The sequence below is a fragment of the Catharus ustulatus genome, chromosome 1 (genome assembly GCF_009819885.2).
Source record: "Catharus ustulatus isolate bCatUst1 chromosome 1, bCatUst1.pri.v2, whole genome shotgun sequence".
NCBI classification, from domain to species: Eukaryota; Metazoa; Chordata; class Aves; order Passeriformes; family Turdidae; genus Catharus; species Catharus ustulatus.
In genome coordinates this window covers 17,925,924-17,945,038 of record NC_046221.1, presented here as the reverse complement: position 1 = coordinate 17,945,038, position 19,115 = coordinate 17,925,924, and the positions used below count along the sequence as shown (strand labels likewise).

At 42.1% G+C, this 19,115-nt stretch overlaps 1 protein-coding gene across 2 annotated transcripts in view; it reads left to right on the top strand.

Annotated features, from left to right (window-relative positions):
* The window catches only part of KIAA1217 (KIAA1217 ortholog), a 234,233-nt gene that overhangs the window by 129,034 nt on the left and 86,084 nt on the right, over positions 1-19,115 (top strand). For both annotated transcript variants that reach the window (XM_042779128.1, XM_033054271.2), the window contains exon 3: positions 6,273-6,468. In XM_042779128.1, the coding sequence (XP_042635062.1) occupies positions 6,273-6,468 (196 nt within the window). The remainder of the gene's footprint in view (positions 1-6,272; positions 6,469-19,115) is intronic.

The window sequence follows — 19,115 nt, the reverse complement described above, 5'->3', positions numbered from 1 at the left end:
CTGTTCTGGGGCAGTAGCTCAGGTTCACTGAACTCGCAGTTGGCTCAATGGGCGCACGGCAGGTGGCCAGGGGAGGGCTCTGTGCCTTGTGCTGTGCTGGCATCAGTGCAGGGTGAGAATGGCGAGCTGGGCTCCCCCGGGCCCGCCGGGGGCTGCAGGAGGCCGGCAAGGGGCAAGCTCGGGCAGCATCCAGCGCCGGACGTGCCTCCAAGCCAAGGGAGCTCCAGGCAAGTGGGGTGCCTTGCTGCAGTGCTAGGGGTGGTGGGCAGCCGTGCCTCAGGCATGGGTTTCTCCTTATCAAACGGGATAATTCTGGCCGTTCATACCACAGAAATCTATATTGCCACTGAACTGAGATGCTTGTGAGAAAGAACTGGCTTGGTAACTCGTTGTTGTTGATTCAATAGAAAATAGTGAAAAGTTTGGGTTTGAAATAGAGACATGAAAGCTGGAGACGTGCTAGTCCATGAGCAGGCATCAGGGAAGAGTATAACTAACACCTACGGGATCTGCATGCAAGGGAGTGGGCAGCTGCCCTCCCACTCTCTGCAGCTCTGGAGAACGTGGATGTTGGCATGTGCTGCTCCTGGCATGGTACCATTTCCAGCTGAAAGAAAGACGCCATCGATTTTTGCATCTTCTAATGGTGAAACAGCACCAAAAGCACAGAAGTGAGCTTGTCATGAGAGATGGTTTAATGTTGCATTCAGCTGCTGAGTCACCTCCCCACCCCAATTCCCCCAGTGAGATGGAGCATCCAAATACTTCAGTTGCACACAGGTAACATGAACTTCAGTTTATACAGACATGTATAAGCATTTAACTTTTCTGAGAAAGTGCTGTGGAAAAGTACGGAAAATGGTTAAAAATGAGATAACATGGGTAGTATTCACTTTCTCTTGAACAGTGTCACTAATAGCATGTCCAGACAAGTAAAACCCTGCTGCTCGTTAATATGGAAACCCCAAGGCTCTGTGTCTGTGGAAAAAGCAGATCCATCCTTCAGACAAAAATAATGTGGATCTGACACAATTGTGATGAAGTGTTGTTGCAGTAGTAAGAATTCATGTGCTGTGGCAATACTTTAGAGTATTAAAGTTAATAAACTCATCATACATGAAACACAGGCTGTTTATATGCCTATTTGCAGTCTGTCACATATCCTGTATCCATCTTTGGCACATGTCACAGGACAAGTGGTTTACTTGAAGGTCAAGAAGAGTAGGCTTCCATTATTCTACTGATTTTTCCTCTCTGTTTGAAATGTCAAGATGACTCTTAAACATGGGGGGAGACGGGCTGCCTATGCTGTTTCTCTAGAGTACATGATCGGAAAAATATATTTTACTATCTCTGTTTTATTTTTTGATACCTTTGCTTACCATTTGTACACTGACAGGAGTGCTAGCAACTTCCAAGATATATAAGATTCTTCTCCTGAATAGATAAGCTTCTGTCAAGGTAAGGGCTAAGGAAATTCCTGGAAACAAGAAATAAAAAGTGGGAATTGATCAAGAGATGAAATTAAAACTTTCTTCAAGTTGTGCAATCTTTTTTTCCTGAGTTCTGTTTTGTCTATGGAAATGTGTGAAGCAAATTTGCAGGACAAAGGAAGAGGGGGAAAAAGGTTTCTGTTATATAGATTAGTATAAAAAATAACTGGAAATGAGCATAGAAGTACACTAGGAAGAACAGAAACATAAAACCAGCTAGAACAAAAGCATGAGAGGATTAGTGTGGACAAATGTGAGCAGAGAGGCAGAGGCATGCAGAGAACTTGATGAAAATCTCTGGTACTCCATGGCTGCTCACTACATTGGCATCTGCAGTATTTCACTTTTCATTATTCAGGTACTTTCAGACTTCATTCCTAATTATTTGCAATTTTACTGCATTTAAAGAGCCTTGCACTTTTTTCTTTATCTTATCGAGTCAGTGAAAGGACTAAAGCAGATGTATTGAAAATTCTTTTGCCAAACTGTAGCAGACAGATGTCAGTCATGAGGCATGATTAACTGCAGTTTTAATTCTTTGTCAAATCCCAAGAGTGGTTGAAAGATACTGGATCTTCTGTAATTGCTAGTTCCATGTGTTACACTTAATTACATACCCTGAAAAGGTTACAAGGATCTGTATCCTTGTAAATAAAACAGCATATCCTAAGTAAAAGAATTATCAAAAAGCAATGTGTAATTGCATGTAAGTCTGCATCAGAATTGTCCATCCTTTTTTTGGTGTGTCCTTTCTGATGATCTTGTAGCACAGACATCTTTTATCAGAGAAGTCCTTAAGGAGGGTCAGCTCTACTCAGCTGGCTGAAAGATGAGCCCTGTTGCACAAAGAAACATGCAGGGGAGTGCCTCCTAACATACGGCTTGGGGGGAAAGACCATGGCTGGCTGAGGAAATGTAACCTAACTGGTCTTGGCAGGAGGGGAGAGAGACCTGCTGCCTTCTTCTGAACCTCCTGTTTTCTGGCATTTATCTGCAACGTGGCTCAAAATGTGCCAGCATTTCCTTGGGGTTATCTGCCTCTGTGGAGTATCTATTTACACGTTAATTTTGGATAATGCTGTTCCTTAGTGGGCATATCTTGAGTTTGCTTCTCTCTTAGATATTTCAGGGGATTTTACTACAGCACCATTCTGACTCACATAGCAACAGTCTAGACTATGACTCTAGTTGGGTTCTGAAACATTGACTATTGGAATCCACATTTATTTTGTGAAAGCTTGTATTGTATGCTAGTTCCTGAAAAGTCTTTAAAATTACACTTGCTGAAGTATTATTTTAAGCATTTACGTGTTAGTGAACATTCAGTGGAAAAAATATATATGGCATTACATATGAAGTATTTATTTGACATTTGCCTTGTTTCTGCACTGTTTTCTTCAAAAATCTTTACAAGTACTTGTAGCTACAGCTCTGTAAGTGTTGCTGATTCCTTCTCCACTGCATGGGTTGGTTTTCCTGAGAAGTCACACCTAGGAATTCACTTGATTATTATGTAGCATCAAGTTTAGTGCTTGTTGCCAATAATAAAAATGCTTTCCTATCAAATATGTGCTCATATTGCTCAGTTACTTGAATATTCACTGTTGTTGCTGAGTTTGAGAATTTTTTTAAGAATCTGTTTAAAATTCAGAATCCTGGAATGTAATGTTTACAGGAGTTGAGAATGATAAATAGCTTGAAGCTTTTCATAAACTGTATGTGTATATTTGGTAGATCTCATTTGTGGCTTGCATTGGCTTTATGTTTGTGTCCACTCCACTTACTAGAGTGGAACTCCTATGGATTTGAGCTGATGGATTGAGGAAGGCTGGGCTTTGTATCTGATCAGAATCCATGATGTGCCTCTGGATTGCTTCAGAAAGCTGCAATATTGATGGTGGAGAATGAGGGCTGCCAAAAAGGGATCTTTTTTAGTTGGGTGGGTTGACCCTGGCTGACCGACCAAGCCACTCCATCCCCGCTCCTCTGCTGGAGTGCAGGGGAGAAAATAAGATAGAAAAATGTCATGTGTTCAGATAAATGCAGTTTAATAAAGAAAAAGCGAAGACCACATGTGGAAACAAAAGTAAACAAAGTATTCTCTATTCACCATCAGCAGGTGATGTCCAGGCATTTCCCAGGAAGTGAGGTTTCAGGCTCCAGTACATGTAACAGTTGCTCCATAGGACAAATGTTCCATAACAAATGGTCCCTTTCCTCCTCCTTTTGCTTAGCTTTTATTGCTCAACCGTCATCAAATGGTATGAAATATTCTTTTGGTCCGTTTGGGCTCAACCCTTCTGGCTGTTTCCTCTGCCAAGATCTTGCCCACCCACAGTCTCCTGGGTGAGTGAGGGAATGTTGGAGAGAGCTTTTATGCTGTGCATGCCTTGCTCGACAGTAGCAGAAATAATGGTGTTCTATCAACACCTATCTACCCACCAATACAAAGTACAACACTGTGAGGATTGCTCTGGAGAAAATTATCTCAGCTAGACCCAACAGATTTAGCTAGAGTAATGACACCATGTCATCTGTAGGGCTCTGGGATGCTGGGTCTTAGGTCCTACAGCGTTTCCCCAGGGACAGCCAAAGAATCACAGTGTCACTGAGGTTGGCTTCATTTGTGCATTGACAGGACATGCTGGGCAACTGCTCAGCTATATCTGTGTCTGTTGATTTTGGTAATGAAGTGTCCCCTTACTGCTCAAATATACATCCGTTCATATTATCAGTGAACAGTATACATGCAACTGCATGTCTCAAATGACATTTGAGGATTATTTTATTATAAATTTAAGAGAAAAAAATAAGCAAAAGAAAAGCAAAATAAGCTTGATCCATATTTTTATCTGGTATGTATTTTCTTAAAGGAACAAAAGCAATCTCCTTCCCAACAAGCTCTGAAACGAAGGATCTTTTGCAGATTGATTTTGTTGCCTTTATTTTTTTTCTTTAAAATCTTGTTTTACTTTTAGTCATGGTTTTCTAGAAAGGGAGAATTATATGCCTTCTAGCTCCCTATTAATGGATTTATACAGATAAGTTTTTAATCACTACAAGGAACTACAGAGCTGTAATGTCTTGACTTGGTAATACTTCTGTAATATGCCTGTGTAAACAAAATACTTCAGCAGTGATGGTTCACAGGCCATTTTGGAAAGTTGAATGAAAAAGTACTGACTTATCAGATTCTTTTCTGTGTTTGCAGGTCACTTGTCACCTCTGTAACTTTCTTGGCACAAGTCCCTGTATTTACAACTTGCAGACTAGTGCTGACCACGTCAGAGACACTTCAAAGCATACTTTAGAACAAATGCTGTTAGCTTTAAGTCCTGTGTAAAATCCAATGCTCTTGAACAATTTCATTGCAGGACATTGGATAGTACCTACTATTTTAATATTAGCATTTAGAAAGTGAGGTGTTCTGGAGGATTTACTTTCTTGTGGGGTATATCTAATTCATTGTAATTTGTGAGCAACTGCACAACTTGACCAGAACAACCATCTACAGCTAGCTAATGAAGATGTAATAAAAGCTGAGGTTCTTCATACATTCAAAGTCACATAAGGAATATTATGTGATGCATGCTATTGCTGAAGTGACTTTTCTTCATTTCACTTGAAAAACCACTGGAAGAAACAGATGTCAGCAAGATTAGTTAGTTTAGCTTTCCAGAAAGAATCATAATCTTTTTTGGATCTTGACAGCATCTTCAAACCTAGAGTTGAAGTTGATTTTGATACAGGGGATTTTTAACGTAATAGCATCTGACCTTAAATGATAGGGGAGAGAAAAACATATAATTTTAATGATATCTTGTGCCTGGTGCTGATTATAGACGTCTGTAAAATTCATATTTACATACCGGGTTTGGAACCTAGTAAACTTGCTTTGCTTTGAATTTCTACTTTGTATGTTCCTGTTTGTTGTGATATGGTTTGATTGAGAGAGACCAGGAAATTATTTTTCCAGAGTAATAGTACATGTGGTTGTGAGGGGGTTTCACTACACAGTATTGAGTATGCTTAAAGCAACCCCGTTTTGTAGAAAGGGCATATAATGTCATTTATAGTTTGCAAAAAATGTTCAGGATATTTTATTTCCTATTGAGTGTGTTTTTACTAGGCAGATCCTACAGTGAAGAATTGGTAGAAGTGCATAAATGAAACCGTATCTCTCCCATGCTGGAAGAGTTGGGTTTTTTCCCAGCAACTGTATTTATCAATTTACTAGTATGATTTCCCAGTAAAAGTCGTAGTTAATTTGGTCAGTTAATGAAGACAGTTCTGATTTATGCTGGTGCAACAAAAAATAAAGTAATCGTTTGTGATTTCAACTAGAAATGTTGGATGGCTATTTTGGCTTTGCTGCATGACCTGGACCTTGCATAGAAGGCACAGCAGAAGATACTGAAATTAATAGCTTTACAGCTCCCTTACAGTATTGCTTTTTAGAGGATTTTTCTTAGCAGACTTGATAAAATTACAGTGTATGTGTGTTTGTATGTGTGGACAAGGAGAATGGCATTACTGTACATCTCCTCAGCACATGTCTTATCCTCAGGGCCTTGTTAGCTACAAAATGTGCAGTGTGGATATACAACTATAAAAACTGCAGTAGAATGTCCAAGGACACTTTTCCTAAATAATCTACACAGCAGTGACCTCCAGCATACCAGTATTTGAAGAAGTTTGGACTCCTTCCTTCTCTTTGATTCTTTTTTCCTCCCACACTCTGGTTTCAGTATACTAATCAGAAAATACTCTGTTTTGCAGACAAGAAGCCCGAAGCTGTCCCAAAGCCCACAACCCAATTTGGGTGAGCACACAGAACACCTCTCTGAAGCATCTGCTGATTCCTTAGAGGCCATGTCTGAAGGTGATTCTCCAACCCCCTTCTCGAGGGGCAGCCGCACGCGGGCAAGTCTTCCCGTTGTGCGGTCAGCAAACCAAACAAAGGAAAGATCACTGGGTAAGAGCCTGCTCCAGCCCTTCTCCATTCTGTGCTTAGTCTGTGTTTTCCATATCTGGATTTAAAACATCTTTAAATAGTTTGGGGTTGAAAAAGTAAAGACTTTGGTAGCATTTATTTTTTGCATGTCAGGTTGTGCTTTGGAAATTAACTCGGTATGGGATAACGAGTAACTTGGCGGGAATGGTGAAATTATTTCATAAGATCTAAAAGTGTGATGGGAGTGTAGTAGATGTGCAAGGAGAGGGATGCAAGCCCTGACATGAAATGCTGAATAATGGTTAAAACCCGGTGTTGCAAACACTACCTGCTAAGCCTGCAAAATATTTGGCAATGAACTTAATACAAGATTGTACCCTCATTTTCAGACAGGAGACACAGGCTTTTTCACATTTTCATCTCTGTAAAGCCAGACTTAGTTGAAAGAAATCTAGAGATATTATTGCCTTAGTGGTCCATCTTGCTGAAAAGTTTGTGTTTGTGTGGTGGTAGCTTTCCAGGCAGAGGATTTGAATGGATGTGCTGATGGAGATGCCCTTTACTTTGGGGCAGTGCCCTTCTGTCTGCACAGTGACATGAGAGATGTGTCAGCACAGGTGGACAGCTCTGCTTCCTGCATTCTTCCCATATCTCAGGGTTGAATTCAGCCCAGCTGTGAGCCAGATTTCCTTTTATGATGGTGAATTTTGTCTCGGAGACTTTGCTCAGCTGATGGATGGCAGGAGTAAAGGCTGTTCTTTTGAGGGAAGACACCAGAGGGCAGTTAAAGCATTGTGGGAAGGCACGTAACTTGTGTGGATTGCTGAGCAAGGCAGGTTTTGCTCATAGGTAATAAACTGAAATGCTGCTTTCCTGTAGGCTCATCTACCAGTACAGAGAGTGACATAAATCGAAGACTGGACTGTAAATCATACCATACTTGTAAGCTTGTCACGGTGGTTTACTCGTCCCTCAATAATCTAAGACAGTTTCTGTCAAGAGTATTATGATATCTGACAAATACAAGTGTGAAGAAAACATGGCTGGAAGGGATCCCTTACTCTCCCAGAGCTAAAAAGTGAAGAGCAGTGAGGCTGGAAACAAGGAGCTGATCCCTGTCCATGTCAGCTCACAACGTGACTGCCCTCCCACAGCCTACTGGGCCACCAATATGTCGGGCATTTGGGGGAGAAATTTGTGATACTTAAACTTGGATAAGACTGTGCTTTTGAGCTGTTTTTAAGAGCACATGTATGTTTACTACCCATGCACTATTATGTTTACTATACTATACTGCCTATAAGTCACCACTGGCCTGGGCAGCCTCAGTATGGCTTACTTCTCCCAGGATTTTCTGTAAAACTTGTATTTGCTTCAGTGTTAAGTGGTTGAGCCTTTGGGACTCACAGTCCAGCCCCACTGTGTGGGCTGAGGACCCCAGAGCTGGATGCAGCTCTGCAGGTGGGGTCCCACCAAAGCAGAGGGCAGAACCCCCTCCCTTTATCAGCTGTCCACACTGCTTTTGGTGCAGCCCAGGACATGTTTGGTTTTCTGGGCTGTAAGTGCACGTGGCTGGGTCATGCCCAGCCTCTCACCCACGAGCACCGCCAGGCCCCTCTGGGCAGGGCTACTCTCACCCTGTCTATCCCCCAGCCTGTGTTCATACCAGGGGTTGCCCTGACTCAGGGCACCTTGCACTTGCTCTTGTTAAGCAACATCAGATTCCCACATCGCCACTTCTTGAGCTTGTCCAGGCCCCCTTGGATAGCATCCCCCTCCTCAAGCACCACACAGCTGGGTGTCAGCTGAAAATTTGCTGAGGGTGCACTCCATCCCTTCACCTATGAATTTTTGAAGATATTAAGTAACACTGGTCCCAATACAGACCCCGAGGGGCAGCATTTGTCCCTGATGTCCATAGGGACTCTGAGCTATTGACCACTACCCTCTGGATGCAACCATCCAACCACTTAATTATCCATCTAACATTCCACTCATGAAATCCCTCTCTCTCTAATTTAGACAGAAAGATGTTGTGGGGTCCATGTCAGAGGCTTTACAGAAGTCCACCTAAAGGACATCTGTAGCCCTTCCCTTGTCCACTGCCGAAGGCCACTGGCTTGATCAGACAGGACTTGCCCTTGGTGAAGCTTTCCTGAATCAACTCCCTTTCCTCTATGTGTGTATGTGTGATCCTTCCCCCAAGTGTTCTCAGCCTCATCTGCTGTATCTTCAGCTTAGGGATTTCCTGGTTATGGTTTCTGCCTGTAAAATAACCATCAAGAGATGTCTCCTCCAGGTATTTGTTCAGTCCACCTTTGATACCCATGTAAATTTTTCACATCCTCCACAGTGCATCTGTGACTTTGGCAGCAAGTTTCTGTTGGTTTACTGCCCAACCATCCTGTTGCTTTGTTTTGTATTTGTTTATCAGCTGTAAGTTATGCCCCGTAGTCCTTATGTTGGAAGTGACAGCAAACATTGGATTGTTATCTGCTTCCCCCAGGCCACACCTGATTTCTTTGACCTGTCATTTCCCTCAGGTTATCTCTTCTCCAGCTTAGAAGTGCTGCTGCAACCACTTGTTGCTCATCCAAAAACCCTCCTGGACATTTGATTATCATTGCTGCCCTGAAATTTTGCAGTTCAATAGTATCATTGCTGAGATGGCAGGATCATAAGTTCACTGTTAGGTAGTTCATTCTGAAATCCTTTTTTTAGTGTCTCTTGCATGTACTGAAATGTGTTGTCGAGGCCATAATGGAGGACAGCCACACGAAGATACACTATTTTATTTAATGGCCAGGATTTCAGAGCCTGCAGAACATCCTGTCTTTCATGTGCCAGAGACAAAGCCCCAGTTTATCCCATCATGAACAGGCCAAATGGAGGAGAAAGAAAAAAGTAAACAAACAACAGGGAAGCAATGTAATATGAAGAATTTCAGTTGGGAGTTTTTAGATTTGAAATGAACAAAATAAGCCTTTTCTGTCTGTATTGCTGGAGGGGTCACAGGTATGTGTGTGGCCTAAGGGATCATCATACTAGCCAAATAGGAGATAATATATACAGTAATTTCACGAATACAAGCCGCACCATTTAGACCAAAATTTTGGTGGAAACCCGGAAGTGCGGCTAATACTCCGGGGCGGCTAATTTATTAACAAAACTGTGATATCTGCCCTTACCTGGTACCGTGCCGGTCCTGTCCCGAGCCAAAATGGTTTGAAATCCATGGTTTCCCGGTGTTCCGATGATGAGAACAGCTTATTGCCTGCCTGTGGATGGCGGCGTTACTGAGGGGTGGGGGTGTTATCGGGGTGAGTTACCCTGACACGTTCTCTCAGCAGTTTGATAAAAGTGTGTGATATTTCTCTGTACTTTTTAAAGTGTTTTCAGTCTTGTGCGGCTGCGCGACTGGCTGGGCTCGCGCGGAGAGGGGTGGGAGGGGCGCTGGGCTCATGTGGAGAGGGGTGGGGAAGGTGCTGGGCTCATGCGGATGAGCGGGGTGGCTGTGCCGGCACGGAGATGCGGCTCCGCTCGGAGCTCGGCCACTCGCCCACGTGGCTGAGCAGCTGTTTAAAGGCAACGCGGATCCGTTGGGAATGCTCGCAAAATGACCACACTATTGTTCGTGTCTTTTTTGGCTTGTAAATAAAACTTGCAGGGAACGCTGCCGCAGCTATCGTCTGTGTCTTTTTTCACTTGGAAACAATGTTTCCAAGGTCGGCAGTAAGCCAGTAAGCCCCGGCAATCCGCGATTGTGTTACTAAATGACGACTTTGTGAAAGTTCGCTGCGAACGAAAGTGCGGCTAATATTTGGGTGCGACTTTTTTATTGACAAAGACATCAACATTGCCAACACACTGGAAATGCGGCTTATACTCCGTGCGGCTTGTATTCATGAAATTACTGTAATCATCACCCCACAATATGTCTTTTTCGTGCTGTTCCAGGAACCAATTAATAACAAACAGTTTGTTTTAAAAGATAAAAAGTATTCCAAAATAGTTCAGTTTTATATTATTATTATTATTGTTAATATTATGCGCATTTCTTTTATCATAATGTCCTTTTCAATCTCTTCTGCCACTGTGTTCTAACACAGCCATCAGCAATGTTCTGAAATTTTACTTATGAAATGCTTTGCATGCTGTAGTCCTTTTTATTTCCAACAGTAGAAGGAGAATGTTTATTTTTATAAAACAGGAAACTGTTTATAACTTCACTTTTAAAAGTGTCATGGACATACTTCTATGCATATGATTTTAAATAATCTGTGTATGTTCACCTCTCTTTCCATATCTATTAATTTTTTAATTTAATATAGTTTAAATAAAAATTATGTTTTGATACTCAGCGAACATATTTTCAGAAAGGAAAATAATTAACTTTTGTAAACTTTTATTAATTTTACACTGTACATCTCAATGCATTTTTTAAAAATTATGTTTTCTTTTTGAAATTCTAATTGTTCTCTGGCTTCCTATTTTACTAGCTATATATGAGTCACTTTGTTTTCAAATTGTGGTCTGAATTAATATGGAGCCTGAGAAAGAATAACGCAAATGCATTTTGGCTACCTCACTATCATGGGTTTGTCAGTCAGGACTAATCTAACAGGACATGGTATTCACGTGGAGTTGACCTAGAAAACAGTATTCCTATTGTGGGCCCATTTGAAATTTCAGACACAGCTTTTGAAATTAAGGTCTTTCTTGGCTAAGAAAACCAGAAATCAACACTTGCTTCATCATTGTGCAACCTGGAGACAAAGCAAGATATTAAAATAAATGAATTCACTGTGCAAGAGAAAATTGAATGTATTTTAAAATATGTATTTGAAAGCTGGGAGCTTTTCCAGTGCGATAACTGTGGGAAAAAAATTATCTAGCAAAACTGTCAGTGAGAATCAGCTGAAACCTGGAAAGTGCTCAAAAGCTTTCAGCAAACTTCACTTGCAATTTGCCTGGAGGGAGCAGAACCTGACAGGCATCCAGCGGGGTTACGCCAGCAGCGCCCTGTGCCCGCGCTGCCGCTCACTGCTGTCCTGCTCTGGTACCTCCTCAGCGAAATGAAGGCTGACAAATGCACTCACTTGTGGTCTCCTGTGTGGCACATCTGCCCAAACAATGGGCAGCATCCTTCCTGCAGGCAGGCACTGGCATCCTCTGTGGTGATGGAGGGACCAGGGCAGGCGATGGGAAGGGCAGGGTGTGATCACAGCCTCCCATGCAGCAAGAGTTGCTGGTGCTCCTGCAGGATCAGGCTGTACGTGCAGGGTGGGATTTCTATAAATGCACAAAGATTTGGGGTTGAGAAGTGGCTGAGGAGGATGAAGCTTTATGGCTCAAGGGTTGCAACCATGGGTGCCCCAGCCAGGGTGCCTGGCCACTCCAGTCCACGTGGATGAGAAGCAAAGGATGACTGGGCTCCCTCCTGGTAAACCTGTGCCTAAAATTAGGTGGTGTGAAAAGGCCTATTCAGAGATGTCTGAGCCTGCCAACATTTGCATTCTATTTGCACTTGGAGGGATTACATAAAGGAGTAAAATTATACAAATGCTTAAGGATTGGCTTGGGGAGGGTCTTTAGGCAATCATGGAATATAATGATTATTATTTATTAGGTCCCAAACCCAAGTTTTGGCAGGCACAGATTTTAGTGTCTGATTAATTTGTTTGCTGCCACCTTATATGGAAATGCCATTACTGATTATAATCATAACGCCTCAGTCTTTTACAGGATTTCTTGCAGATGTTTCTCAAAGCCTGTTTAAAAAAAAAAATGAGGGCCACAGTGACAATTTCACTCATCGCAAAACCTCTGCAGAGAGACAGATCATTGCTTTTCAACTGGCATTAGAAATAATTCTCTATTCATGTGTAGGCAAGATACTGTAAGATACACAGAGAAAAATATAAATGCTAAAGGTAGACATATATTATATTGGAGCTAATTAATTATTACTTACTATTTATGAGCTAGAAATTAAAATAGGCATGTAAAGTTATAGAGAGGATGTGTGAATGGCCATAGACTTTTTATGAGAAGCCTGTGATTTGCTAGTAGTAGCACTGCCCTCGCTGATTCCTTAGAGCATGATTTAAGCCTAATGAAGTCAGCAAGAACTTCGGTTTAGTTCATGGGAGAGGAACTCCCTGGGAAGTGCATTTCAAGTTAAGTCTGGGTATAACTTTAATGTATTCAGTCATCTTAAAGAATTTTCCCTCTCTTGCCTTTTATAATGTATGCAAAGCAGCCAGCATGCAAAAAGGTCATGTAAATATTTGCTGTCATGGTCAGATAGCTTAACAGGGACTGACAGGTCTATAGGAAAAACAGCCTGAAACAACTAGTTCCAATTAATGAATTGAAACTCAGACCCTAGGAAATTACAATACTATAATGTAGCTCAAGTTTTCCTTCCAGCTTTCCTAGACTTTATTTTCTTTCCCATTTCTTCAAATTACAATAGCGAAACGTTTTGGACTTGGAAAGAAAAAAACACACCTCTTACCTGAAATGTTTTATATCAATAGAGCAAAAGAAGCTAAACAATTAAATTGACATATGAGAGCTTTTTCTGCTTCATTTGTTGTCTCTACAGGATGTGTGAAAGGCAGATATATGAAAGAGTGAAATATGTGAGTTCCCTAGCTAGAATTTGTGCCCCACAATTGCTGTTTACTTGAGAGGTTTTTTTCTTATAATAAATGTCTTGTGAGTACCTGAAAAAAATGCTTCCAAGGAACAAGATACTCTTTAGTACATACTGTTTCAACAGAGGCACATTCTGTCTGCCACCAAAAAGCTGATAAGCAGGATATTTTAGATGCTGTGTCACACTGGTGCTGAATTTTGTTGCAGCAGGTTGTATCAACATGGATCTAATGGGTTCATTGCAGTGATACTGGAGTAGATGTACAGTGTACCAAACAAGTCATTAGTTATGTAATTCTGTGTCTGTCTCTGCTATATCTGTTAAATGACTTTTGAATGCAACCTTTATTATTTATTTGCACTGCAGTAATACTAAAGGACCTTGAGCAAAACCAGTGCCTCACTGTGTTGGGCAATACATAGTGACAAAATACTCCTATTTCAGAACCTTGCAACATTAATAAATCAGAATGAAAAGTGGTGAAGGTGGTAGGAGAGGTAATGAGTGTACAACCTGAATGGACTGAATAAAGCTATGTCAAGGTGGCAGTGGCTTTTCACTTTATCCCAAATCATCCCTTCACAAAAGGTGTAATGTCTTTATCCAGCTCTACCATCACTTCATATTCTGATTTAGAAGCAGCGATTTGAGCCTTCAGCATTTGGTGTCTGCTGGAAGACAAATTTGGCAGCTGGAGTAGCTTGTACAGGCCTCCTTCCTTCACAGGAAAGGTAGGAGGCCAGATGGACCTGTCGCATGGGGTGTATCTAGCACAGGAGCTAACTCTTGGATAAATCTGATCTAATTTTTGTGTTAGGTAAAATTTGTAAGTCTGCCTCTAATATAGTAAGTCATGCAAACACCAGTGCCTTCCATGTGACATGGGCATGCAAAGGAAAAAAGTGTATTGCAATTCCATGCTTTGTAAGAAGTGTAGGACTTTGGCCAAGGAGAGAAGTGTAGGCTGTCCCTCAGTGCACTGTGTTTAGGATTTGCTGCTGGGGTTGACAGCAAGTCCCTGAATGAGGACAGCTCTTGGATTTAATCATTGTTCCCAATACTGTTTATATATTTAGTAGTGATTCTAATGCATAGTTGCTATGCTGGGCCTAAGTTGAGGTTTATGTTTCCAGAGAGAAATAATGTCATCTCTGTGGTATCATACAAGACTCTCTTGAATTAGTTCTTGTTCTCTATCTCTATTCTGCATTTCTGACTACAGAAATTCAAGCAGGATAAGAGGATACAGTAGTTTCACGAATACAAGCCGCACGGATTATAAGCCGCACCCCCGGTGCCTCGACAATGTTGCTCTCTTTGTCAATAGATAAGCTGCACCCCGAATATTAGCCGCACTTTCGTTCGTCGCGAGAATCCGTGCGCAGCTTTCACAAATTGGCCAATTAGTAACAGGATCGCGGCATAGCGGGCTTTACTGGCTCGGGGCGGGGCCAGGAAGGCTTGGCCCGCTCATGGTTGCCGACGGGGCCGGGTAGCCCAGCTCAGCGCCACGGCTCGGCGGGGCTGGCCGGGTGGTGCTGCCGCCGCCGCCGGGCTCGCTGGCCCCCCTCTCCCGTCAGCACCGCCCCGCTGCCGCGTTCGCTCGCCCCGCCGGCAGGGCTGCCGCCGCCGCTGCCAGGCTCGCCGGCCGCCCCCTCCCGTCTGCACCGCCGCCGCGTTTCCTCGCCCTGACCGGCACTGCAGGCCCCCGCACCGCCGGGCTCCCCCACGCTGCTGGCCCCGATTCTACTGGGCTTCCCCCGCTGCCAGGCAGCCCCACCCGCCGGCCTTCCTGCTTCTGCCATGCTCCCCTGCACTGCTAGCCCCAGTTCTCCCGGGCTCCCCCGCCCTGCTGGCCCGGGCTCTGCCGCCCCCCTGCCCTGCCCTGCTGGCTCAGGCTCAGCCGCCCGCCCCCCACACTGCTGGCCCCGCCTCTGCCAGGCTTTCCCACCTCTGCCGGGGCCGGCCGGGCTCCAGCTTGGCTTGGGGCTGCCGCGGGCTCTCACTTCCGTGTTGGCAGCTTTTAGAATTTTGTTAATGTATTAGCCGCCCCGGAATATTGGCCGCACTTCCGGGTTTCCACCAAAATTTTGGTCAAATTGGTGCGGCTTGTATTCGTGAAATTACTGTAATCACTGCATTAGAAGCTTGTTGATAGCCTGCTGATTAGGGTGCACTCCTGGGACAATAGGGGCAATGGTCTAAGCAACTCTAAAGATGGGAGCCCTTCTGGATATTTTTTAAACTACTCAACTAGATAGATACTTCATACTAGATAGGTGCTTGTACCATTGCTTTGCCCAATTACCTCCTGTAATGAATAGACCAGCTGTGGTTATGACAGCAGAGTGGTGGATGTTGTTTATCTTGGCTTTAACAAGGCCTTTCCTATCTCTCATAACCTCCTTGTAGCCACATGGGGGACGTAGGGGCGGCCTTCAGGTGTGTAACTGGCAGCTGGGTTTTAGCTGTGCTCCTCAGGGCTTGACTGTAGGGCCAGTGATTTTTGACAGCAGAAACCTCCTTGTTGGGATGGAATAAACCAGCAGTAAAGTCTGACACTTAAGTTTGAGAGAGCATTTGATGTGCCCAATAGTCAGATGGCCACTTCACCGGGACCCAGTGAGCCAGAGAAATGGGCTAGCAGGAACTTCATGAAACTCCAGAAAGGCAAATCAGGGACAGAACAGCCCTGCAACGATACTGGGAAGGACAGGCTGGCTTGGTAGCAGCTTTGCAGAGAGGACTTAGGGTATGACAACAAGGTGACTGTGTGTTGGCAGCGTGTCTTTGCAGAAGGGAACACTGCGTAGCTGTCTGTAGGAAAAGTTTAGCCAGCAGGTCAAGGGAAGAAGTGATTATTCCCCTCTTCTCACCACTTGTGAGGTTACACTGTGTCCAGTTTTGGTTCCCCAATACATGAAAGATAATGACAAATTGTAGTGGGTCTAGGAAATGTCCTCCTCTTAATCATGCAAGCTAAGGTCTTGGTTCCAAGATCCTGAAGTGGCTTGTGAGGATTTCACACAAAGTCAAGCTGTTAGAGCCTGCAGAGGTGAATTTTTGGTGTGAGGCCCTAACCAGCTAAATTTGCTACTGACAGTAGTAAACTTTTTAGAAATGAAAAAACTTCAGAAGTATTGAGGAGAATTCCTGCTGTAAGTACAGAACATTTGGTAAATGGAGCAAAATTACAAAAGCATGAATGGCCTACATGACTTTAATTCTTCATGGATATGGATTATTAAAATGGTCACATTCTGCCCTTGAACATATTGATTGTACTTCATTTAGTACTAAAAACCAGGGTTTATAAAAATAGCTATTACTTAAACAATGAGTTTGATACAGCTGATTTGTACACAAAGGAAATACAATTGGGTAGGATCTCTCTTCATGTTTATTCAAGAAGAACAAGTATTCCAAGAAATTTAATTGACATTTTCTTGTCTTTTTTGTTTTTGCCCATTTAAAAGTTACTAACAAAAATGCCCCTATGTAAAGTACTTGACTACAGTGGGCCATAAATGCTTCACATATCTGTGTAGTCTTTGACAGGCACATCCTTGGAAACTGTACTGGTCAGCTTGGCTCCTTTGGCTGGGAGCCAGCTGTGGCTTACTGGCTTCTTCAGAGGTCAGGGGCTCAGCTTCTGGTGGACTAAAGCATAGCCTGCATGGGCATGTCCTGTGCCTGTGTGTGTGGAGTTCTCTGATGTTACTGTACCAGACTGTTAGCTGCAGTAAATGCAGCATGGCAGAGCCTGCAGGGCCCTCTGAAAAACAGCTCTGGTACATGTGAAATATCTTGTTCATCTCACTGAATTGTTCAGTTGTAATTTTTAAAATATTTTTTCATTCAGAGGGGGTTTGTGTTCTTCCAAGTTTGCTGGCATTGTTTTGCCGGTTCAGGGTATTGATGGTCAGTTGGGCTATTCTGTGCAACAGAATGCAGTTATTGTCCAAAAGTCATTCTGCCAGAACATTGATTTCCACCTAGGGAATTAGGTTAAACTGAAATATTCTCTCAGAATCTCTAGATGATAGAAATAACTGTTCACAGTAGACAGACTTGCTTATATAGGTATATAGACAAAGTTGCTTTTTGGCTTTTTCACAGTTTTTTTTCAGGAATCAGATAGGGAAAATACTGGGTTTTCTTTAGGTAAAAAAAGTTGTCCATTTTATTTTTGTCTTTTACTTATTCTTCTTATCCAGCTGAATGCATTTGTTTGTAGAAAAGTGGTAGTATTTTAGTGGCAGTTAAAAACCTTTATTTTTCATAACATTTTTATAGGAAATGTATGTGACTACTGAGTTTTCCATCTGTCTTTTTCATTAAGTAACAAATTATTGCAAGTCACTGTAGCTAGCAGAGAAGAACGAAATAGCAGTAAAATATAATATTGGACTAAATTAAACAGTTCCTGTTTTTGTCGAAACTGTTACCAAACAACTTAATACTTTGAACAAATCTCTTCAGACTATTGGGCAAAAAATTAAAATAAGTAACTGCTTTTATTCATTTAAATATCTACTTTTTGTTCTCTTAGTACTGGAAGGCAGCTAAGCATATTTATAGAACATTTTCTGAATGCAGAGGACAGATTTTCAGGAGGGAAATACTAACAGAAGTTATTATGAGAGCTTCAGGCTAGAAATACCACAAGGATCATGGCAATGACCTAAGACTAGTTGAAACTGTGTGGTGAAATAGGAGAGTTAAGTCTTGAGGGTATGGAAAGTAAGAATTTCATATTGAGGAATTCCTTCAATGCAGCAAGAGTTGTTACTCTAATAAACTTGTGTCTGCATAACTTTGGCAGAATTTGGTGATATGTGTTTGCTCTGTTTATTAGATAGCTGGGGGAAAGAAGGGATGAGAAATAGAGAATAATATGGGCCTATGCCATCCTTACAGTCTTATATATGACAATTTCATCAAAAGCAAAGAAAAAATGGAAGTATCTTGAAATCTTAGTACAAAGAAATTAAAATTTTAAACTGCACTCTTGAGGGAAGGCCTTGTCCCAACAAAAGCAGTTATCATTGAGACTTTAAAGATTCTCCTTAGCTTTTAAAACTCATACAAGTCTCAAGTAATGATATAATATAAATATAAGTAAGAAACAATGATGCTTCTCACTTTTACTTGTTACCATTGCTGCTGACTTCAGCATGAGGGAATGTCCAGACAGAGACAGTGATTCAATGGACTTGTGGTGGAAGATCAAGCTAAAGCAGCATGAAAAAACAAAGCTTGCCCATCTTCTCAAAAAGATATGGTTAACTGATGGCTGGGGGTAAAGACTGAAACTAATCTAATGGCATTTTCCCCATTTTAGTTATGTCTTGCTTTGTACCTTGTATTACAAGAAGGTCCAAAGCTCCCAATGCATCCAGGTTTTGATTGCTGTAGTCTAACCAGCTTTACTATTACTAGAAATTTTCAGATTCAACACAGAATCTCCAGAGGATACATACAATAGCTGTGTTGGAAGAGAGTGGAAGTGCCTTGTTCACACCAGTGGTTTTTGGTTCTGTGGGAAGGTTTCAATGCTCCAGCGCCCAAGCATCCTACACCAGCCAAATACAAATTTTATCATCACTTAATACTTCTCTTCAGCTGGGTTAAGGTATTGCCAAATGTCAGTAAGATATTTCAGTGCAGAAGTTTGCAAGACATCTTGCCTACAGACAGGGAGTCCTGTAGCTTCACAGAAAAGAAACTCATGAATTTAAATGTAAGCTTTAACTATATTTTATTTCATAGCACTGAGGAATTATTTAACTTTCTGCCTCAGTTTTTTCTTCTTTATTGTAAGATAATTATGTGAGAAATTGTATTTTTCCATTTAAAATCCATTGTTTGAGAGAATTAACAGTACTTGTAAAGGTCACAGAAGACGACGCAATCTTGTTTGTTTACTTATTCTTGTTTTATTTTTATCAGGTATTTAACTTTCCTCTCTTAAATAATGAATTTTTAAAGATTATTTTTGTTC